The 22,308-nt window shown below is 41.9% G+C and overlaps 1 protein-coding gene and 1 long non-coding RNA gene across 2 annotated transcripts; both read left to right on the top strand.

The window, feature by feature from the left end:
* The first annotated feature begins 2,334 nt into the window (after positions 1-2,334).
* LOC147518513 (uncharacterized) lies at positions 2,335-6,318 on the top strand. Its single transcript, XR_015211813.1, has 4 exons — positions 2,335-2,721; positions 4,909-4,984; positions 5,078-5,170; positions 6,042-6,318. It is a non-coding gene; the product is annotated as an uncharacterized LOC147518513 (long non-coding RNA).
* Positions 6,319-21,456: 15,138 nt separating this feature from the next.
* Positions 21,457-22,260, top strand: LOC147518514 (kiwellin-1-like). Its single transcript, XM_086590330.1, has one exon. The coding sequence runs from the start codon at positions 21,539-21,541 to the stop codon at positions 22,106-22,108; it is 570 nt and encodes a 189-aa protein (XP_086446456.1). The 5' UTR covers positions 21,457-21,538; the 3' UTR covers positions 22,109-22,260.
* Positions 22,261-22,308: the final 48 nt, after the last annotated feature.

The following is a 22,308-nucleotide window of genomic DNA, read 5'->3' on the forward strand; positions in this document are numbered from 1 at the left end:
TCAGCTTACTGGTGGAGGGTGCCCCTAATGCATGTAAACAAAAGCAGAGTCAATGGGTAGATGAATCCTAAGATGAAAATTGCCGCGTGGATGAAGACATCAAAGAAACTGATCGATTAACTAATTAAGTAGCAATTAATGAAGCATCTGGTCAACAATTTTACTAAATGGTTTTAATTTGCAATACTGAAACAATTATTTCCAAGCAGTGTAAAGAGTTTGCTTATCACTTCTTATTTGTGTTGATATTTTGAAATGCAAGTAGTTGTTGACTCATATAAAATCAATTCAAAGTCATACCATTGTTTCAACATCTCTTATGTATTTGTTTGATCCACTTATTGGCTTCATTGAGTTGAAAAGAAGCCATTCCCAAGTATTCCAATCCAATCTGAGAAGTGATAGCCCTCTTTCGACTTAATGGTTTTCGGTGTGTTCATTAGAAAGAAACAGAATTCGACATCATCATCAACTTCTTCCAAAACATCTTCTAGGAAGATCTCAACACATTTTTCGTCGAACATCTGTGGAAAAGAAATTACATTTACAGTATAAGAAAATGACTAATGACTCGGTTAATGTATCATTTGGGATTATTGAGAACCTTTACCTTACACATTGCTCCAAAGAATTTGCTCTTTGCATTGTTTGTGTCATTTTTTCTCAAATAAGAGGTGAACCAGTCAATTATCTTATAAACCAAAAAAGTAATATGTTAATAAATGTGTGCAAATATGTTAATTTTGATATTTTTAATTATCTTATTTTTAATTTACCAAAAGCTGCAAAACACATCCTGTAACCTTTGTAGGATTTGAGCGATGGCTTCTTATTCTGCTCATTAAATCTTGCTGGATTATAGAATGCCAACATATGCCCTTACTGGTATCAAAATCATCTACGTGTTGAATAAATGAGCTTGCTAATGTCCCTGCAGCACTTGGGAAGAAGATGGTTGCAGCCATGTACATTATAACTAGTTTTACAAAATCTCCAAATGTATAAATATCACGTCTAATTAATGAGTTCTTTATTACATCCACCACAACAAATTTATGTAAGACTCCTTCCCCCTCAAAATTCCTCAAATAGAAATCACTCTTTGGCGCTTTGTATGTGTTCCTAGGGAAAGCTTGTACCATTTTTCCTCGTAGAGGGAGCCCAAACGTAAATTTCATATTTTTCTCTAATAGTTTCAAGAGTTTGTCACTAATTCTGAAGGCATCTTTCTCATAAGAGTATGTTCCTATAACAGAAATTATGTTGCTTGTTGTTTTGGTCACGATAGTCCCTATCGAATCTTTTTTCATAGAACAACATGAAGAAACTCCCAAAAGGTGTATCTCTAAATAAGTACAAGTGGTGCTCACTGATATTGCCCCGGATCCCATTGATTAATTTGTATAGTCTCTTGAGATTGCATCAATATTCCCCAAATGAGCTACTTTCCGTATCTTCTTCTATTGGTTTTGGAATCTCCTTTTGAACTTTATGTTTTGGATCATCTGCAAAATCCGAGTTAGAGTTTTTCCTATCTGCACGGCTAAAATGAAATACAAAATGAATTTGCATTTTAAAATGTATGACCAATGAAGGGATTTCATTCCTAAAAAAATTGTAAAATTTATTTACTAATTACAAAGTAAGCAATGCTTGTAAACAATTAAGTTCCCTTTTTTGGCGATGACAGTTAATGTTAACCAATCAAATAAAAGATTTATAAGTAAGGAAAGTGAGAGCGAGAAACATCTACCATATGCTCAAATATGTTTTTGAAAATATGAATTCAAATTTTGGAAATAAATGAGAATTTAATGGAAGATGCTATACTGAGGCATTGAATTCACTACTTAATGAATTTCTATATATGATAATATTAAGCTTTGTTAAAATTGGAAATAAATATATTACATACCTTTAATCACGTTTCGCAATTGACGTCTTTTTCATTTTTTATCTCTCACAAACTTAATTTTCTCTAGAATTTAGTTGCCTAAAATTAGTAACTTTTCATATCTCAATTTTTTTTATTCAGTTTCATTTTTTGTGTGAAATTCAACTTTTGGTTTTGCGCGCATGAAACCACTATGTTTTTGGGTAGCTAGTCGTTCTGATTATTTCTAAGTGAGGATATTTTCCTCTATTTCTGATAAAGTTGGGTAACAGGTGTTAGTTCTATATTCTGGTCAAATTGAAATATTAATTTCTTAAAAAAATTTCACATTAGCATTAGGACTACTAAATATTTATAACTTACTCCTCTAGCTTAATTTTCTGTATCACACACCCACTAACTAGCCTGATACTGGTAACTAAAGCTTTATCGAAAAAAAAAAAAAAAAAAAAAAAAAAAAAGATACTGGTAACTAAAGTGTTTTTGGCTCCAACTGTGAAGGTTATCTGGTCAATAGGCGCCAATATACGTAATGTAGTCAAATAGTCAACCGTAGTTGGTATCAAAATCAGAGCCAATAAAATACCCAATATAACCTTTTCCGTCTTTCCTTCACACAAACAAAACCTCAAAAACTCCAAAACCCTAGCTCCAACCTCAAAACATGAAAAGGTAAGGTTTTGTGTCCGTGCCCTACCCCTAAAAAATTTACGGAAAAAAAAAAAGGCGAACCACTCCAACAGCGTCCTTCTTCTTCTTCTCTTCTCATCTCTGACAAGTGTACCACTCAACGTCTTTCTCTTCAGCTCTCAAACTCTACCTCTAAGGTACTTTGTGGGATTTTCTTCTTCTTATTATTAGTAATTAATTAATTTTATGAGACCAATCAAATTGTTATTTCATTGTTAATCTGTCTTTGTACGTACTACAACTGGAATGTTCTTGTTTAATGAAATTCTAAAATACTCATTCTTTAATTCTTTAATTAGTAGCATGTAGTCTTCACTTTTGAATGTTGGGTTGTTTGGATTTCATTTTTGGTCAAGATTGCGTTGAAGGCAAGTAACCGTGGCTTAATATTAATCAAATCTACCATGTGAAACATCTTAACTCATCAATTTAAAATAAATTCTTTAATTGGGAACTTAGTTATTAGAGGTTTATAACTAAATTCTTTGATAACATAGTTATTAGATGCTAATCTTTGATAATATAATATGTTAGTTATTGTAGTGTAGTGAGTATTTAGTTATTAGAGGTTTATATTTGAGTGTGTGAGATGCAAATGCAATGAGTAGCTTAGGTTGAACCATAGATGTATTTCACTTGGGGTAAAGGATACGCCAGTGATACAAAGGTTGAGGAAGCATTAGAACAGAAGCTCTTGTTTATGTCTGTGTAATCCAACTTGTGTTCTTAGTGCCCAAGCTAAGATTTTATGTCCCTTTTGAGACAAATAATATAGTGTGTAAGCAGTTTTTCTTGGTTTAGTTTCTGGTGTCGGTTCAGAAGATTCTTAAAAAATCGTGCTTGAGAATTTGGTCTCGGGGTTGAATAAGATTTTCAGATCTGCGAGTCTGCTTTCCAATACAGTTGGATTCATCTTAGATGTTTGGTGGTGTTTTGTGCATTTTCTGTTGGGAACTTGCTTTCATGGGCTGAAAGTTAGTTGTAGAAAATTTAGTGTAGTTTTATACCTAATTTACCTTGTACTAATCCAAGTTATACAAATAAAGTTATGACAATTTTAGTGCAGATGGGTCAACCAGGAATTTCTTGACGACCTTTTGTTTGCTGTTAGGCTAAGTGAATTTCTGAGTTGGAATTGGTTTTTTGGGTGTGAACAAATGTTGTAGAGGTTGGTGTGTAGTTTCTGACCCATTTGGATTTGTGTCCATCCAACTTATATAGAGAAATCTAGGATTGTTTCAGTGGAGTACAGAGAAATCTAGGATTGTTTCAGTGGAGTAGTTAATTATGATTTTATTTTTGATTATATATATATTGAACCGATTGGTTCAATATTTTTTTATGTCGCAGGCAAACCCGAAAAGGAAAACCTATAAAGGTAAGCAAATACCTAGGTTTTTGGAGTGTTAAAGTAACCATTTTTTTATGCTTTAATGTGTTCTTTTTATTTTTATGATGGAGTGTTAAAGTATTTTGTAGTGTTTCAAATCCATTAAGTGTTTTGGATGTTTTCAGGATTATTGTAGTTTTTTATTGTTGCTTTAGTGAATGCAACAATGGTTATGTGTTTGAGGGAGTTCTCTATTATTATTGTTAGACAATATTATATATGAGTTTGCAGGTGTCATACAAGTGTTTATACTCTTATGTTGATAAAACAGAATAGTTTTTTTTTTTTTTGTTCTATATACTAAATTCATTTTAATTTACAAGTGTCGTGTATATATATCCGCAAAATGAAAAAGGTCATGTCATTTGTTTTTTTAATGTTTTTTCCCAAGAGCAATGAGTTTTGGAGAAAAATGATAAGTAGTGTGGACAAAAATGATAGTTTCCAGCTTTCTTTTCATTTCCACAGCTTTTGCATAACAAATAGGATTATTTCTTTTCTCAGTTTTTTACATATTACCAAACAAACACTATTTTGAAACTCTTTCCAATTTCCATAGTGGACCACTTTTTTTTATTTAATTTCCTTTCCATTAGTAAAATTTTAACAAACACACCCTAATTCTCTCTATTCAGAACCCCTACCTCCAAAGTGTGTGCGAAGGTAAAGAAACCAAGACTTGATTTTATTGTTAAAAATTGGGTATTTCAAGAAAGTAGTGAGTGTATGTATACAAGAAGAAGAACGTGTTAGGGGCAGTTTAGTTTCTTGATGTTGTCTGGTATGTCGTGAAAGTTCCCCTAGTCGAGTCTTTAATTTTGAAACGGTTTTTTGAGCTTGGGAGTTTTGGAGATGTTTTGCTAAGACACACAAGAATGTTCAGATAGTATGTTTTTTCTTGATTTCTTGATTTAAGTGAGATTACTGTCTCCAGGTGAAGTTATATACCCAAACTTGCTGATTCTCATCAATGGATCCACAACCCGAACCAGTTAGCTACATTTGTGGAGGTAATAAACCTCACTCTCTATTTCTTCAAGTAAAGTAGCTTCAGAAAATGGTTGTTTTGTCAATGTCTGATGCATATTGTTTTGAATGCTTAGATTGCGGAGCTGAGAACACTCTTAAGCCTGGGGATGTGATTCAATGCCGAGAGTGTGGTTATCGCATCTTGTACAAGAAGCGAACTCGCAGAAGTAAGTAATTTTAATTCCTTGTATCTTTCGATTTGAACTGTTGGATTATTACTGTATGTGTGAATCAACAATTTTTCCTTGTCCGATGTAATCGTAAGCTGTTTTATCTGTGCTTGTTGTGTGTTGTCTTCTTTGTGGTAAATTGTTGGATTTGCTTAGGTTTAACAACACTTCAGACGAGTCACTAGATGGAATCAAAATCTGCTTCATTTTGTTACTTTTTTATGATTGTATCTGATGTTTCCAGTTTCTCACTAAACTCGGCAGAAAGGGGAAATGTAAAAAATCTTCAGTCCGTCAAACCTCTGACCATTTTTTTGCGATTCAAAGTGGATTAGACGATATTTTTTTAACGATGATTCGGAGAATGTTTGATATATGGAAGGGCTAATCACCTCATCGGTTAAAATTAATCCCTTTAATGATTAATCTATTTATTTTTCAAAAAAAAATTGTTCTGTTCCTGGGGGTAGGACTCTAGATATAGATATTGTATTTACCCATTGTTATACTTTTCTTTTGATGCATTATAGGCAATATATAGTGTTTAATGATAGTATAGGGTCTTTCACTGATGAAGAGGGGGCCATACAAGATGTATCTTGTTTGTGCTAACGTGCTAAGTCGTTGCGATACGAGTACGCCCATATTCTTTTACTTCATTTTGAGCATAATCTAAGACCACTAGAAAACACTTCAAAATGGTGGCATGTTTTCATCTGTTGTCTCTGCCACTGGACTATTGGTATGTATGTTATGTTCATGTACTAGCCTTAGTCCTCCTATTACTGAAGCCACTTCCATGCTGCCTACTTCATACCAAGCATAACCTTTCTGCATATCATCTAAATTATTTTGTGTATTGTCGCAGTTGTTCAGTGTGAGGCACGCTAAAGAAGAGAGCTGGACATTTCAGCTTGTTGAGATGATCGAGCCATGTGAAGTTTGTGATGGTTGTCTACATAGTCCTTTGAAATGTTTCTAATAGAAAGAAAAATAGCGTGTATTTTGGTACTACTGTGTTCTAAGACAGGCCATATGGCATTCACAATGCTTGCTTGTGTTTGTATTTTGAAGTTTGAATGTCAGACAGTCTGAATAACTTCAGCAAGACAGTTTCATCTACTACAGATAGACACATTCTTAAATTTCCTGTTTCTAGTGCATTAGGATCGTAATGCCTGTTTGTTACCACGACTGCCTTCGCTGACAACACTATGAGTTTGTAAAAGCTTTATTTACCAGTTATTTCAAATTTCCCATAGGTGTGTCACCATGTCAGTGCTAAAGTTGTTCTTTGTCCACATCTAACAACCATTTTCTTTTGCTTTGATGTGTATACAGTGTTTATTTTATTTTTTTTTGCTGAAACCGTGTGTTTGTTTTTGCAATATAACAACCATTTTCTTGAATTTCTGTTGGTAATGGTACAGCTTCTCAAACTGGAAAAGACTTTAAGTTATGCTAAGTAGACAGTCGTACGTTGCCAAATAGCAATTTGCAGTGCGGATTTGGATGATATCTGGGGGAGGAAGACGAAATAATATGAACTCTTTGAAAAGCCAATACCTTTTGAGTTTTGACTTTCTCCAATCTCTGTAAAGCATGTAGGGGTGTAATACGGGGCGGGCCGATCAACCACGGGTCAAATAGTAATGGGGCGGGTCAGGGCAGGTCTAGGGGATACAAATCCAGTGGTCCCCGACGGGGCGGGTTGAAGTGTCATACCTTAGTACCATCACCCGGCTTATTGGGTCAACTTATGGGACGGGTTTTGGGCGGGTCATCCGGATCGGGTGGAAATTATTATTTTAAACCAATTTCACCCAAACAAAAACTTTCTAATTTTGCAAGTAATATATTTCCAATTCACAATATAGAGAAAAAAAAAATTGAATCAATCAATAAAAAATAAACAAAAATAAAAAAATTTGAACTTGAACCCAAAACCATATCTGTAAATTTGAAACTTATTTATCGTGATTTACCATTTATAAATTGATTATTTTCCATAGCATGATAAAATGAAGATGGGAGCGAGGATTTATAGTACAAAATCCAAACTAAAAGAATTCGAAATTAATACAAGGATGAATGATTCATCTTCTCCAAATTCAAAAGTTGAATTTGAACTTTTGATATTTGCCCAATGTTCAAACTTGAATATTTGAAATTGATGTTGAAATCATAAGTTTGTGTTCATATTTTCCAAATTCCTACAAAAGTTAAAAGAAAATATAAACAAAATACAAAAATATTAGAGTTAGAGTCTTGAAATTGTGTGGGTCAACGGCTTTTGACACGGTGCGGGTCGAGCGGCTTGACGGGTCGGGTTTGAGCATAGAACCTATACCCATAGCCCGACCGTGTAAAAACGGTGGCGGGGCGAGACAGGTCTATTTTCGGGTCGGGGTGGGTTTGGGTGGCAGGTGAAGACCGGGTACCCTGCCGGATGATGGGTCAACGGTTTTTTTTTACACTCCTAAAAGCATGCTACAATAACGCCTTAAAAATTAAGATAATTGGCTTGAGTGAAAGTCACATTTACAAGGGTGAATAATATGGATTGACTATTCATATAAGTAAAAATACAATCTGAACAAGAAAGAGTCGGATTTTAGAATTGTTGGCTGAAGAACTGTAGTGTTAACAGTTGCCATTCGAAAATTACCACATTAACATTTTTCTTGTTTATAGCGAAGTATTGTCAAACATACACTAACACAAGACCTTTTCCTTTTTCTACATACGGTCGCAAAACATTTAAGTTAAATGTAACGGAGTGATATTCTCCTTCAGGAATATCAAGCACGTGCTCAGCATGGTGGAAATACCGCACCGATCTCTGATACACCTCGTCAACCTATGTCACCAGCTCGCATCAACACGTTACGAGATCACTCCATAACAATTCGTATCATCATACAGACCGATCTACAGCGTGATTCATCTTATTTTCTAGAAGCAATCATGAAGGAATCTACACGTACGCAAATCACTGCCGCCAGCTACTGACCACTACCACAAGCTACTAAGCCAGGCTACTAATCCCCATCATTACTGCAGACCTATAAACACAGTTCTCACACGCCTCTACAATCTTGACCCTACATCTGTGTTGTCCTTTACACGTGTTGGGTGAGGATACTCTTGGATCACCTATAAATACTCTCCATATGAACTACGCCAGACCTGATTCTTCTCTCCCTCCAGAATCAAGAGAAGATACGTAGGCAGTTCGCTCTTCGACGAACTCGGTCTAAATCATATTCCAATTCGTTCTCCCTCCATATGTAAAGGAAATACCAAAACGCTCCTTTACATTGGCGCCGTCTGTGGTCTCGATTCCTTGAGAAACCACCTAACAAAGCATAAAAACAAAAACCAACACTCTCAAGCCCACGAAGCATGGCAAGCCTCGAAGCTCAAATCCAGACTTTAGCTGGTCAGCTAGGAGCAATGAATGAACAAATCATCCTGCTCAGGCAGGAGAACGTCGTACTTCGCACACAAGTAGACACTCAGACTCCACTTCCTCCACTAGTAGAGGACGACATCAACGAAGTTAATCAACAGATTAAGGAGTTGTCACAATGGATCGACCAGAGTGCTGTCAAGAAAGACGCCACCCAGATCGTCCAAAAAATGCTCAAAACATACCGCACATCGCCGTTTACTGCCAAAGTACTGAGCAGAGCTTCTCCTCCGGATTTCATACAACCACGTTTTCCGATGTATGATGGCAGCGCATGTCCTAGGCAGCATGTAGCCCGCTATATTCAAAGCTTGGCACTTTACAACGCACCTAAGTTTGACCATCTTCACTATCGTCTGTTTCCCGCCAGTCTCAAAGATGGCGCACTCGATTGGTTTTTTTCACTTGAGTCTGACTCAATAAAGACCTTCGAGCAACTCACCGATTTGTTCGCTAGTCAGTACGTCCACAACCGACGTAAGAAAGCTGACCTCAATTTGCTGTTCCAACTCTCCCTAGGCGAAGACGAAACCATTCAAGAGTTTTTAGGCCGATTCAAAGCAGAACTACTATGCATGGAAGCTGGCCTGAAAGAATCATTTGCCACCTTGGCTTTCTCCAACGCCTGTCGCGTGCGCAACACGACACTCGCCATATTGTTCATGAAGGAATGCCCCGAGACGCTATCCGAGCTATACGCTCCCGTGGACAAGTGCATTAAGCTATAATAAGGACTCAGGCGCCAGGGCCTACCAGAAGAAGAAGAAGTCGCAGCAATTTCCGATGACCCCTCAGCTTCAAAAAAGCGACCCCGACAACAACCACAACAGCAAGAACGGAAGTCAGGAAACTTGATGAACAATGATCGTGAGTTCGCTGTCCTTACACGATCTCCCAGTTACATAGTGGAAAAGATCAAGCGAGCTGCATACTACCGACCTGATGTACGGCAACTAGCAGATCGACCTGACAAGCCTTATTGCGCCTTTCACAGAGAAAAATGTCATGAGACCGATGCATGCTGGGGGCTAAAGCATTACCTTCAAGACCTCATCGAAGCTGGACACATCAAGCAGTACACCAACATACCTGACGGTGATCTGCGCCATAAACTGATGGCTCGCAAGCTGCGCAGCCGAACTCCACCCCGCCTTGATCGCCACCACGATCAAACTCGATCTCACAGCAAAGGACGTCCCAGAGACCGTTCTCACCACGAGCGCCGCCTACAATCATCAGATCACGACAATGAGAGAACTATTCATATGATCACTTTCCTTGACAACTCGGTTAGTTCGTCAAGAGAAAAAAAAAAGGCGCGTGGGTGCCCTTCAAGAAGTTTACCATTTCTCCTCACAAGCAGCACCTGCCCCACGAAGTTCAGCTCGCAGCATCGGAGACATCACTTTCACAGCAGTCGACCTCAACAAAGTTTGTCTCCCCCACAACGACGCGCTTGTAGTCCACGTCAAAATCAGCGACTGGACAGTTAAGCGTGTTTTGATCGACCCTGGTAACTCATGTGACATTTTGTTCTACCACACAGTACAGGAGATGAACTTCCCCAAGTCAATCTTCATAGATCCAATTGCTCCTCTTTATGGGTTTAATGGCTCCAGAGCCAACCCAATCGGTGATATTATACTCCCTGTTTCAGTGGGATCACGAGAGAATAAAGTCAGCTTCAATACGCGTTTCAGTGTCTTAGACATCAAGTCGTCCTACAATGCCATCCTAGGACGGCGTTGGATTCATCAAATGCAGGCCGTACCATCCACACTGCATCAAGTAATTCACTTTCCAGGCTCCAGGGGCATGATGGAGCTTCGCAGCAACCAACTCGAGGCCTATCATTGTAATCAAATCCTCTCAGCGAATACAACAGCCGAACCCCCTGTCATCATAAGAAACGAGCCCACCAGCTACACCATGGCCAAAGACTTGGTCGCTGAAGTCAGAGGCAACACACCAACTCAGAACGCTGGGGACACCAGCAAGAAGGTCTATCCATCTATCCAGACCCCGAAGGTCGCTAAAGCAGTTGCCGATCCAATCGTCAGGACCCCAGAGGTCGCCCCACCAGATCCCATACAACCAATACAGCTTCAGACAAGTACTCCAGCCTCTATTGTTATGACCACAGAAGTCATCTCAGACCTTGTTGTCGTAACCACAGAAAACGCTCTGGTTTCTACAGCAACTCTCATCATTCATCAGACCGACAAAGCAACTACAGAGAGCAGTCCCCCACAGGACGTTCACACACCACATGCCACAGTACAAGCCGAATAGAGGTAGAAAGTGAACTTAGGAACAGACGATGATCCTAAGTTCGTCTATGTAGGGGTTAACCTCGATCCCACACTCAAAGCCCAGCTTGTAAACTTTTTATCCATGAATAAAGATGTTTTCGCTTGGTCATATATTGATGTGCCAGGTATAGATCCTAGCGTTGCATGCCATAGATTAAATGCCAATCCTAATGCTCGACCAATTCGACAACGACCTAGGAGACTATCATTACGGTTTCAAAAAGCAATCAATGACGAGGTCGAAAAACTCAAGCAAGTTGGTTTCATCCAAAAGGTCAACTACCCAGATTGGATCGCTAACATAGTGGCAGTTCCAAAAAAGAATGACACGGTTCGCCTTTGCGTTGACTTCACCAATGTCAACCAAGAAACACCCAAAGACAGCTTTCCATTACCAAGGATCAACCGACTTGTGGACTAGACCTGCAACCACGAACTCCTCTCCTTCATGGATGCCTATAGTGGGTACAACCAAATACCACTTGCTGAGGAAGATCAAGAGAAGACGTCCTTCATTACAGAACAGGGAATTTACTGCTACAATGTCCTCCTGTTCGGCCTCAAGAACAATGAGCGACGTATCAACGACTGGTAACTAACATGTTCCAGGACATGTTAGGAGATACCATGGAAGTCTATATTGATGACATGGTCGTCAAGAGCAAGAAAGCAGGCGACCACCTCACTCACCTTGAGCAAGCATTCTCCAGGTTACGCCGAATTCGCATGAAGCTGAATCCAGAAAAATGCCTTTTCGGAGTGTCCTTAGGCAAATTTCTGGGCTATCAAGTCTCGCAACGCGGGATTGAAGCTAACCCAGATCAAATCCGGGCGTTCTTGGATATGCCCGACCCACAGACAAAGAAGCAGATACAGAAGCTGTCAAGCATGGTCGCTACACTCAACCGATTCATATCCAGAGCATCAGACAAGTGCCGACCGTTCCTACAACTTCTTAAAAAAAGCGAGCAGTTCTCATGGAACGATCAATGTCACCAAGCGTTCTCCACCCTCAAAGAGTATCTCACAACACCTCCTGTCCTAGCTAAACCAACAGATAGAGAAACGTTGGGGCTTTATCTCGCCATATCATACTTCGCTATCAGTTCGGTTCTTTTCAAAGAGGATAACAATTCCGAGAAGCCTATCTACTTCACAAGTAAGACGCTAACTCCCGCCGAAAAGAACTACTCTTACATCGAAAGAGCAGTACTCGCCTTATTATACTTATTATACTCTGCACGAAAGTTTAGGCCTTATTTCCAAGCGCACCCAATCAAAGTACTCACCGACCTCCCGTTGAAGAAGATCCTTCATAAGGAGAACAAGACAACTTGCATGGTTGTATGGGCTGAAGAACTCGGGGAACATCATATCGAGTTCGTCCCACGCACCTCACAGAAAGGACAGGTCGTGGTAGACTTCCTCACCGACTTCCTTATCGACGACCTACATTAGGAACCAGAAGCAGACATCTTACCCTCAAAGCAAAACGACAAGACCGTCTGGTCTCTCTTTGTAGATGGCTCTAGCAACCTTGGAGGGAGTGGAATAGGAGTTGTCTTAGTATTGCCAGATGGAGCAATAGTGGAGAAATCAGGTCTTTAATCATTAATCATGGGACTCAGAATGAGGCGGAGTACAAGGCATTAATCATGGGACTCAGAATGGCGCTACAGCTCAATGTGCAAGATTTGCAGGTCTTTAGTGACTCGCAACTGATCGTTCGCCGGATTGCTAAAGAGTACACTAACCTTTCTAAATACCTTCAAGTTGTTAATCAGTTACTTCCGTCTTTCAAGAGAGCCACCATATACCACTTTTTGCGTGATGAGAAACGTTACGCAGACAGTTTAGCTTACTTGGCTACTCAAACACCGAACTGCGCCCCGAGGCAACTATTAATTGAGGTAGTTGACCGACCTGCATACCAAAAGGACTATGTTTTAGATATCAGCGACCTATGCCCACTCTCTGAGGCTCAGATGAGTCAGACGTGGATGCAACCCATCATAGAGTACGTCCAGCACAGTATACTCCCAGAAGAGCGTGCCAAAGCCAGACAAGTCCCATATCTGGCTCGCCGTTATTGCTTGGTTAATAACAAGTTATTCCGCAAATCCGCTGGCGGACCTCTTTTGAGGTGCATAAGCCCAGAACAAGGTTAGTTAATTTTTGCAGAAATTCATGAAAGAGAGTGTGGCAACCATGCTGGAGGGCACTCTTTGGCCCACAAAGCTATCTCCCAAGGATACTTTTGGCCCCGCATGCAGATCGACACCAAAACATATGTCCTAAAGTGCGTCAAATGCCAAACCTTCGGCCACAACATCATCCAACTAGCTCGCGAGCTGATTAGCACTACGAGCCCTTGGCCATTTCACATGTGGGGCATGGACATCATGGGACCATTCATCCCACAAAAAAGCACCAGTTTCCGCTTTGTCTTAGCTGCAACCGATTACTTCACTAAGTGGGTCGAAGCAATTCCGTTAGCAAATGTCAAAGAGCCGCATGTCAGAAACTTCATCTGGACTCACATTATCACCAGATTTGGTTTGCCGCACACCTTAGTGATGGACAATGGTTCCCAGTTCAAGGGCAAAACAGTCAAAGAGTTTCTAGCCAAGTGAAAGATAGTTCATGCATTCTTCACTCTCCAGTACGCTCAGAGCAATGGCCAAGCACAAGCCGAGGCCAGCAACAAAGCAATCTTAGAAAACTTGAAGAAAAAGATTGAAAAGAACAAAAGCCAATAGCCAAACCAGCTAGAGAACATTCTGTGGGCTCATCGCACCACAGCTCGCTCCAGCACTGGCGAGTCACCATTCTCCCTATGCTATGGCACCGAGGCAGTCATTCCCACTGAGCTGACCACTACGACTCGATCAGAACTCGTCGAATCGGGACGCAACGACTCCGTCCGGGCTTGTGAGGTCGATTTGCTGGAGGAGCGCCACGATCTGGTAGTTATCAGAGTGGCATCGTATCAACATATTCTAAAGAGGTCCTACAACAAACGAGTACATTCTCGATCCTTTCAACCTGGTGATCTAGTTCTAAAAAAACTCATGATGACTCCAAACTAGCACCAACATGGGAAGGATCGTACATAGTAAACCGAGTTGTTGGCAACGGGGCTTACTAGATCAAGACGCAAGAAGGGAAACCACTACCACGCCCCTGGAACACTTATTTGTTAAAGAGATTTTATCAATAAAGATGCAGTCTTGTACAAATTCATGTTCTTAAATCCTTGTCAATTCAGATAGTTTAATTATATTTGTGTTGTCAACCACTCTGTTCAATTACATCTACGACAAAACCATACTGGCACCAAGTGCACCACCAGTACAGGCGCACTTCCAGACTCCCATAGCATCCAACGCTCTTAGTGAGCAGTACGCCTTCAGAGGCTAAATACACTCTCAGCGAGCATAACGCTCTCAGGAGCTTACAGGCTCATAGTCTCTCCAAATCTCACTAAGTTGAGGACCTATACTTCTAGGATCAACTCCGTGAGAATGCTCTCAGCGAGCAGTACGTCTTCAGAGGCTAAATACGCTCTCAGCGAGCATAACGCTCTCAGGAGCTTACAGGCTCATAGCCTCTCCAAAGCTTACTAAGTTGAGGACCTATACTTCTAGGATCAACTCCGCGGAGAACGCTACCGATTGAAGCAAGTATGCCTTCAGAGGCTAAATCGCTCTCTCAGCGAGTAGCGCTTAGGAGCTTGCAGGCTCATAGCCTCTCCAAATCTCACTAAGTTGAGGACCTATACTTCTAGGATCAACTCCGTGAGAACACTCTCGATCGATGGCGATGCGCGCCGGAGGCTAAATCGCCTCTCCTGGCGGGAGAATGCTCTCGGGGAGCTTACAGGCTCATAGCCTCTCCAAATCTCACTAAGTTGAAGACCTATACTTCTAGGATCAACTCCGTGAGAACGCTCTCAGTGAGCAGAACGCCTTCGAGGTTAAATACGCTCTCAGTGAGCAGTATGCTTTTGGAGGCTACATACGCTCTCAGTGAGTAGTACGCCTTCAGAGGTGAATACGCTCTTAGTGAACAGTATGCCTACGGAGGCTAAATACGCTCTCAATGAGCAGTACGACCTCATAGGCCAAAAACACTCTCAGTGCGCTACACGCTTTCGTAAGCTAAATGCGCTCTTCGCGAGCAAGACGCTAAATTGAGCTAACCGGCTTCACAGCCTCCCTAATTCTCACTAGTTGAGAACCTATACTTCTAGGATCAGCTCAGTGAGATCGCTCTCTTGAGCAATACTTAACAAGCACAATGCTTTCTTAAACTAAATCTCAGGCTCCATAGTCACTATACACCACAAGCATCATAAACGAATTACTAGCTACAAGCAATCAAGCATAAGCAGAAAAATGCATTCCATACATATTCGTCAATAGAACTGCCGACCCAAAGCCCGGAAACCAGTTCGCACATTCACCAATCTGCTGGGTTTACCTAAGAAATCCAGATCGGTAGTTCTTACAAGTGTTAAAAAACATCGAGCTGCCACTTTCATGGAAACCAGCTCGTCAAGTATCTGTACCAAAAGGTGAACTTCTCCGGCAAGCTTGAGAAACCAGCTCTATTGTTAACTCTCTTACAAAGAGGCAAAATTATAACACATTCAAACAAAACAATCCTTTTCAACGCTTACAGAGGGAAGTCCAGAAAATCATCGTCCTGCATCCGCAACAACATGTTTATCCCTTGGCGCAGCACTAGTAGAGGGGAGATGACTCGCATCACGGGCAACAACAAGGGCGGCGGTGTCTTCAGCTTCCTGGTCATGCTTCTCCAGTAGCTCCATGGACAACTCTGCCAACACAGAGTGATCTTCACAAGTTCGATCATACTCCTTTTGCACCTTACGAGCCACCATTTGACACTGCTTGGCATACTCAGTCACGGACGCCAGCTGCTTCTGCAGGTCCATCATTGAGTTCACCAGTACGGTCTTCTCCTTCAGTGTCTCATGATGCTTGTTCCTTAGGGATGTCAGCTTCTTCTTATCGACTTCCCAGCAAAGACGATCCTAGCCAATTTCAACCACGCCACCATCGCTACTACCCGGTGATTTGAGCGATGCGCTTCAACCTATCATACCCTGCCAAAAACTGCATGAAGGATGTTAATGTTTAACAGTCCTCATTCAAGTCACAATAAAAGATACAAATAGAAAACTTACCAAACAACAAGCCGCGTCGGTGGTCTTCAGGGTCGTCTCCAAACTTTCACTCTCCAACTCGGCTTTATCACCATCGAGCACTATCCCTTCCAGGAGGCAGCTTGCTATAGAGGCCGAGTGGAAGCTACAATCAGAACGCTTCACCATGCGCTTCTTCCCCGTACGTCCAACGTAGTAGAAGTCACTCCCCACATCACCACGACGCAGGGACGAGCTGCCAGACGCAGCATGGCGATCTTGACCCAGATCGTCGCCCCCTCCACGACTCGGAGTCCTAAACACGACCCCCCAAGTCGCCCACCTCCCGCCACCTTCGCACGCATGCCTTTCCTAGCGTCAGAATTATCAGCTCTACGCTTACCGTGGTTCCCAAGAGGATGGGGTAGGAATTCCATCGCCTCCATCACTAGGGGAGAAGTTTCCCTCGCCCCACCAGCAGTCTTTACACGACGTCTCGCCATTTTAAAATCTACAAACACATCCAATCATCAGCGAGCCACTACACAAACAAAGGTTACTAGGACAAACAAAGAACCAAGCAACCAAAACACGTACCTGGGATGATCAGTAGAGGAAAGAAAACCAACACTGTCTAAAAGAGCAGAGCAACTTGAGGAAAGAGACGAGCAAATACTCTTCAGATTCTCAAAACAGTTCTATTTATGCCCAAGAAATGTCTCTTCCCAAGGCAAGTCATAATGGCATCGAGACGCCAAACGACAGGCCACCTGACAGCCATCATTTCATATCTCCCGACCGTTCATATCCATACACGTGCCAAGCACGTACTATAGCTCAAGTGACTACAGCTTATAGAACACTCCAAGCGTCCTCACAATAAATGCAACCTACAATGCTAAATCAAATAACAAGCAAGACAGGTCAACAAATGCACAGGTCGAGTAACCTATATCACTCTCACAACAAGTCGCAACAACAGTTACACGTTTACACAATGCAATCAGACATATAATATGCAAAGATAATTGAACAAAGTTACCAGCACGCTTCCCATTCAAGCAAATGAGTTTAACCCGACGACTCTGATAAAGCTTCGGTTAAGCCCGACTAACCGAAAGTCTTGAGTCTACTTTCGAGAAATCCAGCCCAGTTAGCCATTAGTCATCACTACTTGAACTCCCCAATACATTCAAGGAAGCTAAGTAGTTCATCGTTGTCACAAACATAAAGAAAGACGAACTGCCCGGGTTACCCCATGAAACCAGCTCTATTGTTTCAGGCCAAAGGCTACATACGAACACAGGTTTATACGACCATCTTTAAACAACATGGTCAAAACTTTCAATGAAAATAACATCCAAAACTTGCGAAGAGCTCGGGTCACCAAAAGTCGCTACCGCTGCATCAGTCACGGTTCTGTCCAGGTCGCTCAAAACCGGAGGATGCTCAACCACTGCACCCGATGAGGCGAAGGAAGCCGAAGTTCGGGAACAATTACTAGCATCTTTTGGTTTGCCCTTGCCGATCGTGAGCCCCACGTTCCTACTCCTTTTGCAGATCATAATATTTTTTTCTCCAGCTCCTCTATCTCAGCACAGATAGTAAGATAGGTGTCCTACGCCTGCAGCGCGGTAGTTTTACACCTTTCAGCATAAGCATTTGCAGTCGCTACATTCTTCTTCAGGTCGTTCACTTCATGCCTCAGCCCAACCGACTCATTGACAGCTGACGTCTTCTCCAACGTCAGCATCGTCAGTTCCGTCTTCAAAGCATCCAGCTCTTTCTTCTCCGACTGCTCCACTGCTCGAAGAGTCGTGAGCTCGTCCCTCAGCGACTCGACCTCAGTTTTTTCTAGCTCAGCGATCTGGGCAGCCGTCTTCAATTTCTGGTACCCAGCAATCAGCTGCGACAACTCGCACAGTATATCACGTTAGCATCAAGCAATAACATAAAGCACAATAAAGCAGACAATTCATAGCACAAGAACTACTCACCATACACAACGCCTTATCCATCCCCCTCATATTCGACTCCAGCTCCTTCGAATCCAGGTCTTTCCTGTCACCGTCCAGCGTCATTCCCTCCAGCAAACAAGCAGCGATGGGTGCGGATTTGTAGCTACAGTCCGACCTCTTCACATAGCGTTTTTTGCCAAACACGACATCCACATACATCAGATTGTGCTCCAGCTCATCTTTCCCACCACTAGAGTGCCCCTTGCCAGTCTCTTTCATAACAGTCTTCAATTCCCCTTCATCTTTCCGGAAGTATCTCTAGCAACCCTGGTCGGAGCGACCTCCGTGGTCTCCTCACCCAGCACACTGAAGTCGGGCATCGGCCTCGCCGTCGAGCTACGAGCCGCCCTCCCCCCGGTTCTCTCAACTACTCTCACAACCTTGGAAGGTCAAGACTCCGGATCTTTACCCTTCCTCGTTGGCATGCGACTTCGCTCAGGGATATCAAAGAGGACGTAATCCAAGTCGAACGGAGCATCCTCTTGACCCTTCCCAACTCCAAACCCAGACGCACCAGCACCTCCAGCGGGTCGCTTCACCCCAGTACGGCCTCGGTTCTTATCTTCCCTCGTCACCAAATCACTCTTACGTTTATCCATCACAGACTTCCTCGATGCTTTCCCGCTCACTATACCCCGCGCCCTGTTCTTTTGCACTTCCCTCTTCTCTCTAATCGCGGGTCTTCCCTGTTCTTTAAAGAAATGCACAACTTCCAAAAGCTTCGCTTGTTTCTCAGCTCGCGTCAACCTAGCGAACTTCTCAATCACCTCTCGGCTCGTCTCCTTTTCTAGGGCGATATCTGCATAGACAACGAAATAGTAATATCAGTACAAAATCAACCAACGCAAGATCAAGATTCTCAGATAGTGTACTGGTACCCACCAGTAAAGTCGCATATTTTATTTTCCACACTGAACCCACTCGCACAGTAGTTTCCAACAAGCAGCAACGGTCTTTTATCCCAAGACTCGTTACTCACACCATCCAGAATGCTCGACTGCTTAGCTCAGGTTTGCAAGCTAAAGTTAAGCGCCCGAGATCGTTTTAATGAGAAATGCTTAATAATATCAGCAACCTCTATCCAGTATTCACCGCTGGCGTTCACTAGGTCAAACACCTTGAACAACCGCCACGTGTTACCCACAAACTGAACAGGCGCTTTGCCACAGCTGTTCAAGAACTCACAAACCAGCTTCGAGAAAGGTATCGTCATATACGCCCTCAGCTGCCCCTCACAGATTATAACCCCATAGTTCGGTGAGGTGTACCTATCACTATAGACTCAAGCGTCCTGGTTGGGCTCATGGATCTCCAGACCGCTTACGGTTATCCCATATTTTTCCCTTAAATAGGGGAACACCCTCAAAGCATGTCTACCTACAGCCCTAGGAGGCAGCCCGCTAGAAGACGACCTCTCACCGCGACCTGAAGTGCTAGCTTCAGCAACCACAGATGCAGATCGAGCCTAATCTTCACCACTTTCAGCCTCCTCAACTTCATCATCTTTATCACCACCCTCGCCCACCCCATACACCGACTCTTCCTTCTCTTCCTCCGTCTCATCCCAACTAAGAGAAACTTCGCAAACTTCATTAGATTGCGTATCGTTTGAGTCAGACATTTCTCTCTTGTCTTTCACAATTTTAGCCACCATTAGCTAAACAAACGACCTAACAACTTAATATCTAAGAGCAAGAACGTAACAAAGAGCAGAAGATCAACAATGGCAGAAAACTAACCTGAACAAACTGAGTGTAGGGAGGTTTTCTGCAAAGCGAAGCAACAAAATGGTGTTTCAGAGAACCAGCGTAGTTTTTGTATAACCGCTCCTCTAGTTCCCAAGGCGTTATGATGGCACCACCCTAGCCCTAGCCGCACAAGGCTTCCAACAAGCTGTCTTGTCTTTTCAAATCCCAAAAAATGGGGCGGCACGTTTTCTCTGCAACTGCTCAAATCCGCTCATGTGTTGTCCACGTGTTAGATGTTTCGCCCATCAGATCACCAGATAGTACGGAGCGATCCCCACAGTTCGCTGGGTATTTCCAATTCCACTAGATTCGCTCTGCCGCCATGCTCCACACGCGCTAATGGGTTCTCAAAGAACTTCGCTTCAATGGCGCGGTAGCGACCCTAATCGAGAGGGGTGTAAGGGAGTGATATTTCTCCTTCGGGAATATCAAAGCACGTGCTTTCGGCATGGTGGAAATACCGCGACCGATCTCGATCGATACACCTCGCCAACCTATGTCACCAGCTCGCATCAACACGCTACGAGATCGCTCCATAACAGTTCGTATCATCGTACAGACCGATCTACAGCGTGATTCATCTTATCTTCTATAAGCAATCATGAAGGAATCTACACGTACGCAAATCACTATTGCCAGCTACTGACCACTGCCGCAAGCTACTAAGCCAGGCTACTAATCCCCATCATTACCACAGACCTATAAACACAGTTCTCACACGCCTCCACAATCTTGACCCTACATCTGTGTTGTCTTTTACACGTGTTGGGTGAGAATACACTTGGATCACCTATAAATACTCTTCATATGAACTACGCCAGACCTGATTCTTTTCTCCTCCCAGAATCAAGAGAAGATACGTAGGCAGTTCGCTCTTCGACGAACTCGGTTTAAATCATATTCCAATCCGTTCTCCCTCCGTATGTAAAGAAAATACCAAAACGCTCTTTTATATTAACCATTACCAGAAATATGCCATTAGAAAATAGGATTAACTTGTATTAACCCTAGGTGGGGTTGGGGTGTAATACTAGTTAGCCCAACAATATAATAAGGTATGGGGATATTGCTTCATTGAGAGTTGAGACTACAACACTGTCCTTTTGGTATATCTATACAAGATACTAAATAATTTTGTGGTCTTGTCACTGCTGCGATGTCCGAACTCGATAGAGATACATTATATTGATGTTGTCAACTTTGTGCAGAAAAAATAGAGAACAAAAGAAAACTGATGGTAGTACGAAAATATGCCACCTAAGCTAATAGAAGTATAGCATAAGATTAATATTATAATATATATTAAAAAATTAATACAGCAAGAGATTGTGGTCGCTTCATCTAATTCAATTAACTATATATATGTAAACCTCCTCTGATTGACAAGGTACGGAACTAACCTCAAGTTCAATTTGAAGTCAGCAAACGTAAGTGTGCCGTTGAAGAGTACCTTGCTAAATAATATTGTGGATAACAAAAAATTAAGATGCCTAGAACTGTTGTTTCTGGCATGAGGCAGCACCTTATATAACTCTTAGAAGCACGTACGTCCTTCTCTATATATAGCCTCACTTGTGCCTCTTCTTTGCATTTACCATTCCAAGTTTTCCAACGGTACTCTACACTAGGAAGAGAGAAGTACAAGATGAAAGGGAAGTTATGTTTAAGTGTATTACTTCTGATCACCCTCAACTTGATCAGTAATATTGTTCTTGAAGTTGAAGCTCAAGCTTGCAATCCAAGTGGCAAAGTGAGGGGAAGGAAACCTCCTCCAGGTCAATGCAACACAGAAAATGACTCTGATTGTTGTAAACAAGGAAAGATGTACACCATTTATAAGTGCTCACCACCCGTGTCTAGCCAAACAAAGGCAGTCTTGACAATCAACAGTTTCCAGAAAGGAGGAGATGGTGGAGGACCATCAGAATGTGACAATCAATACCATTCTGATGACACTCCAGTTGTAGCACTCTCAACAGGATGGTTCAACCACGAAAGTAGGTGCCATAAAAACATAACAATCAGCGGCAATGGTCGCAGTGTGGTGGCCATGGTGGTCGATGAATGTGACTCGACTATGGGGTGTGATAGTGACCATGATTACCAGCCACCATGTCCTAACAACATTGTAGATGCATCTAAAGCTGTGTGGAAAGCCTTGGGCGTGCCTCACAGTGACTGGGGAGAGTTGGACATTGTCTGGTCTGATGCTTAAAACCTATCATACTTGGTCTAGTGTTTGTTCGTATATATGTTCTATGCCTCTTTTTTCGATTGATTTTCTATGTATTTGTGAGTTGTGAGTTGTGAGTATTGTGAATATGTTTGTTCATAACATATTATGTCATATATTATCTTCCTTGTCAAGTTGTTGTCCAAAACTATATCTTTTTTTTTTTTTTTTTTTTTTTTTTT

The sequence above is a fragment of the Coptis chinensis genome, chromosome 2 (assembly GCF_015680905.1).
Source record: "Coptis chinensis isolate HL-2020 chromosome 2, ASM1568090v1, whole genome shotgun sequence".
Classification (NCBI taxonomy): Eukaryota; Viridiplantae; Streptophyta; class Magnoliopsida; order Ranunculales; family Ranunculaceae; genus Coptis; species Coptis chinensis.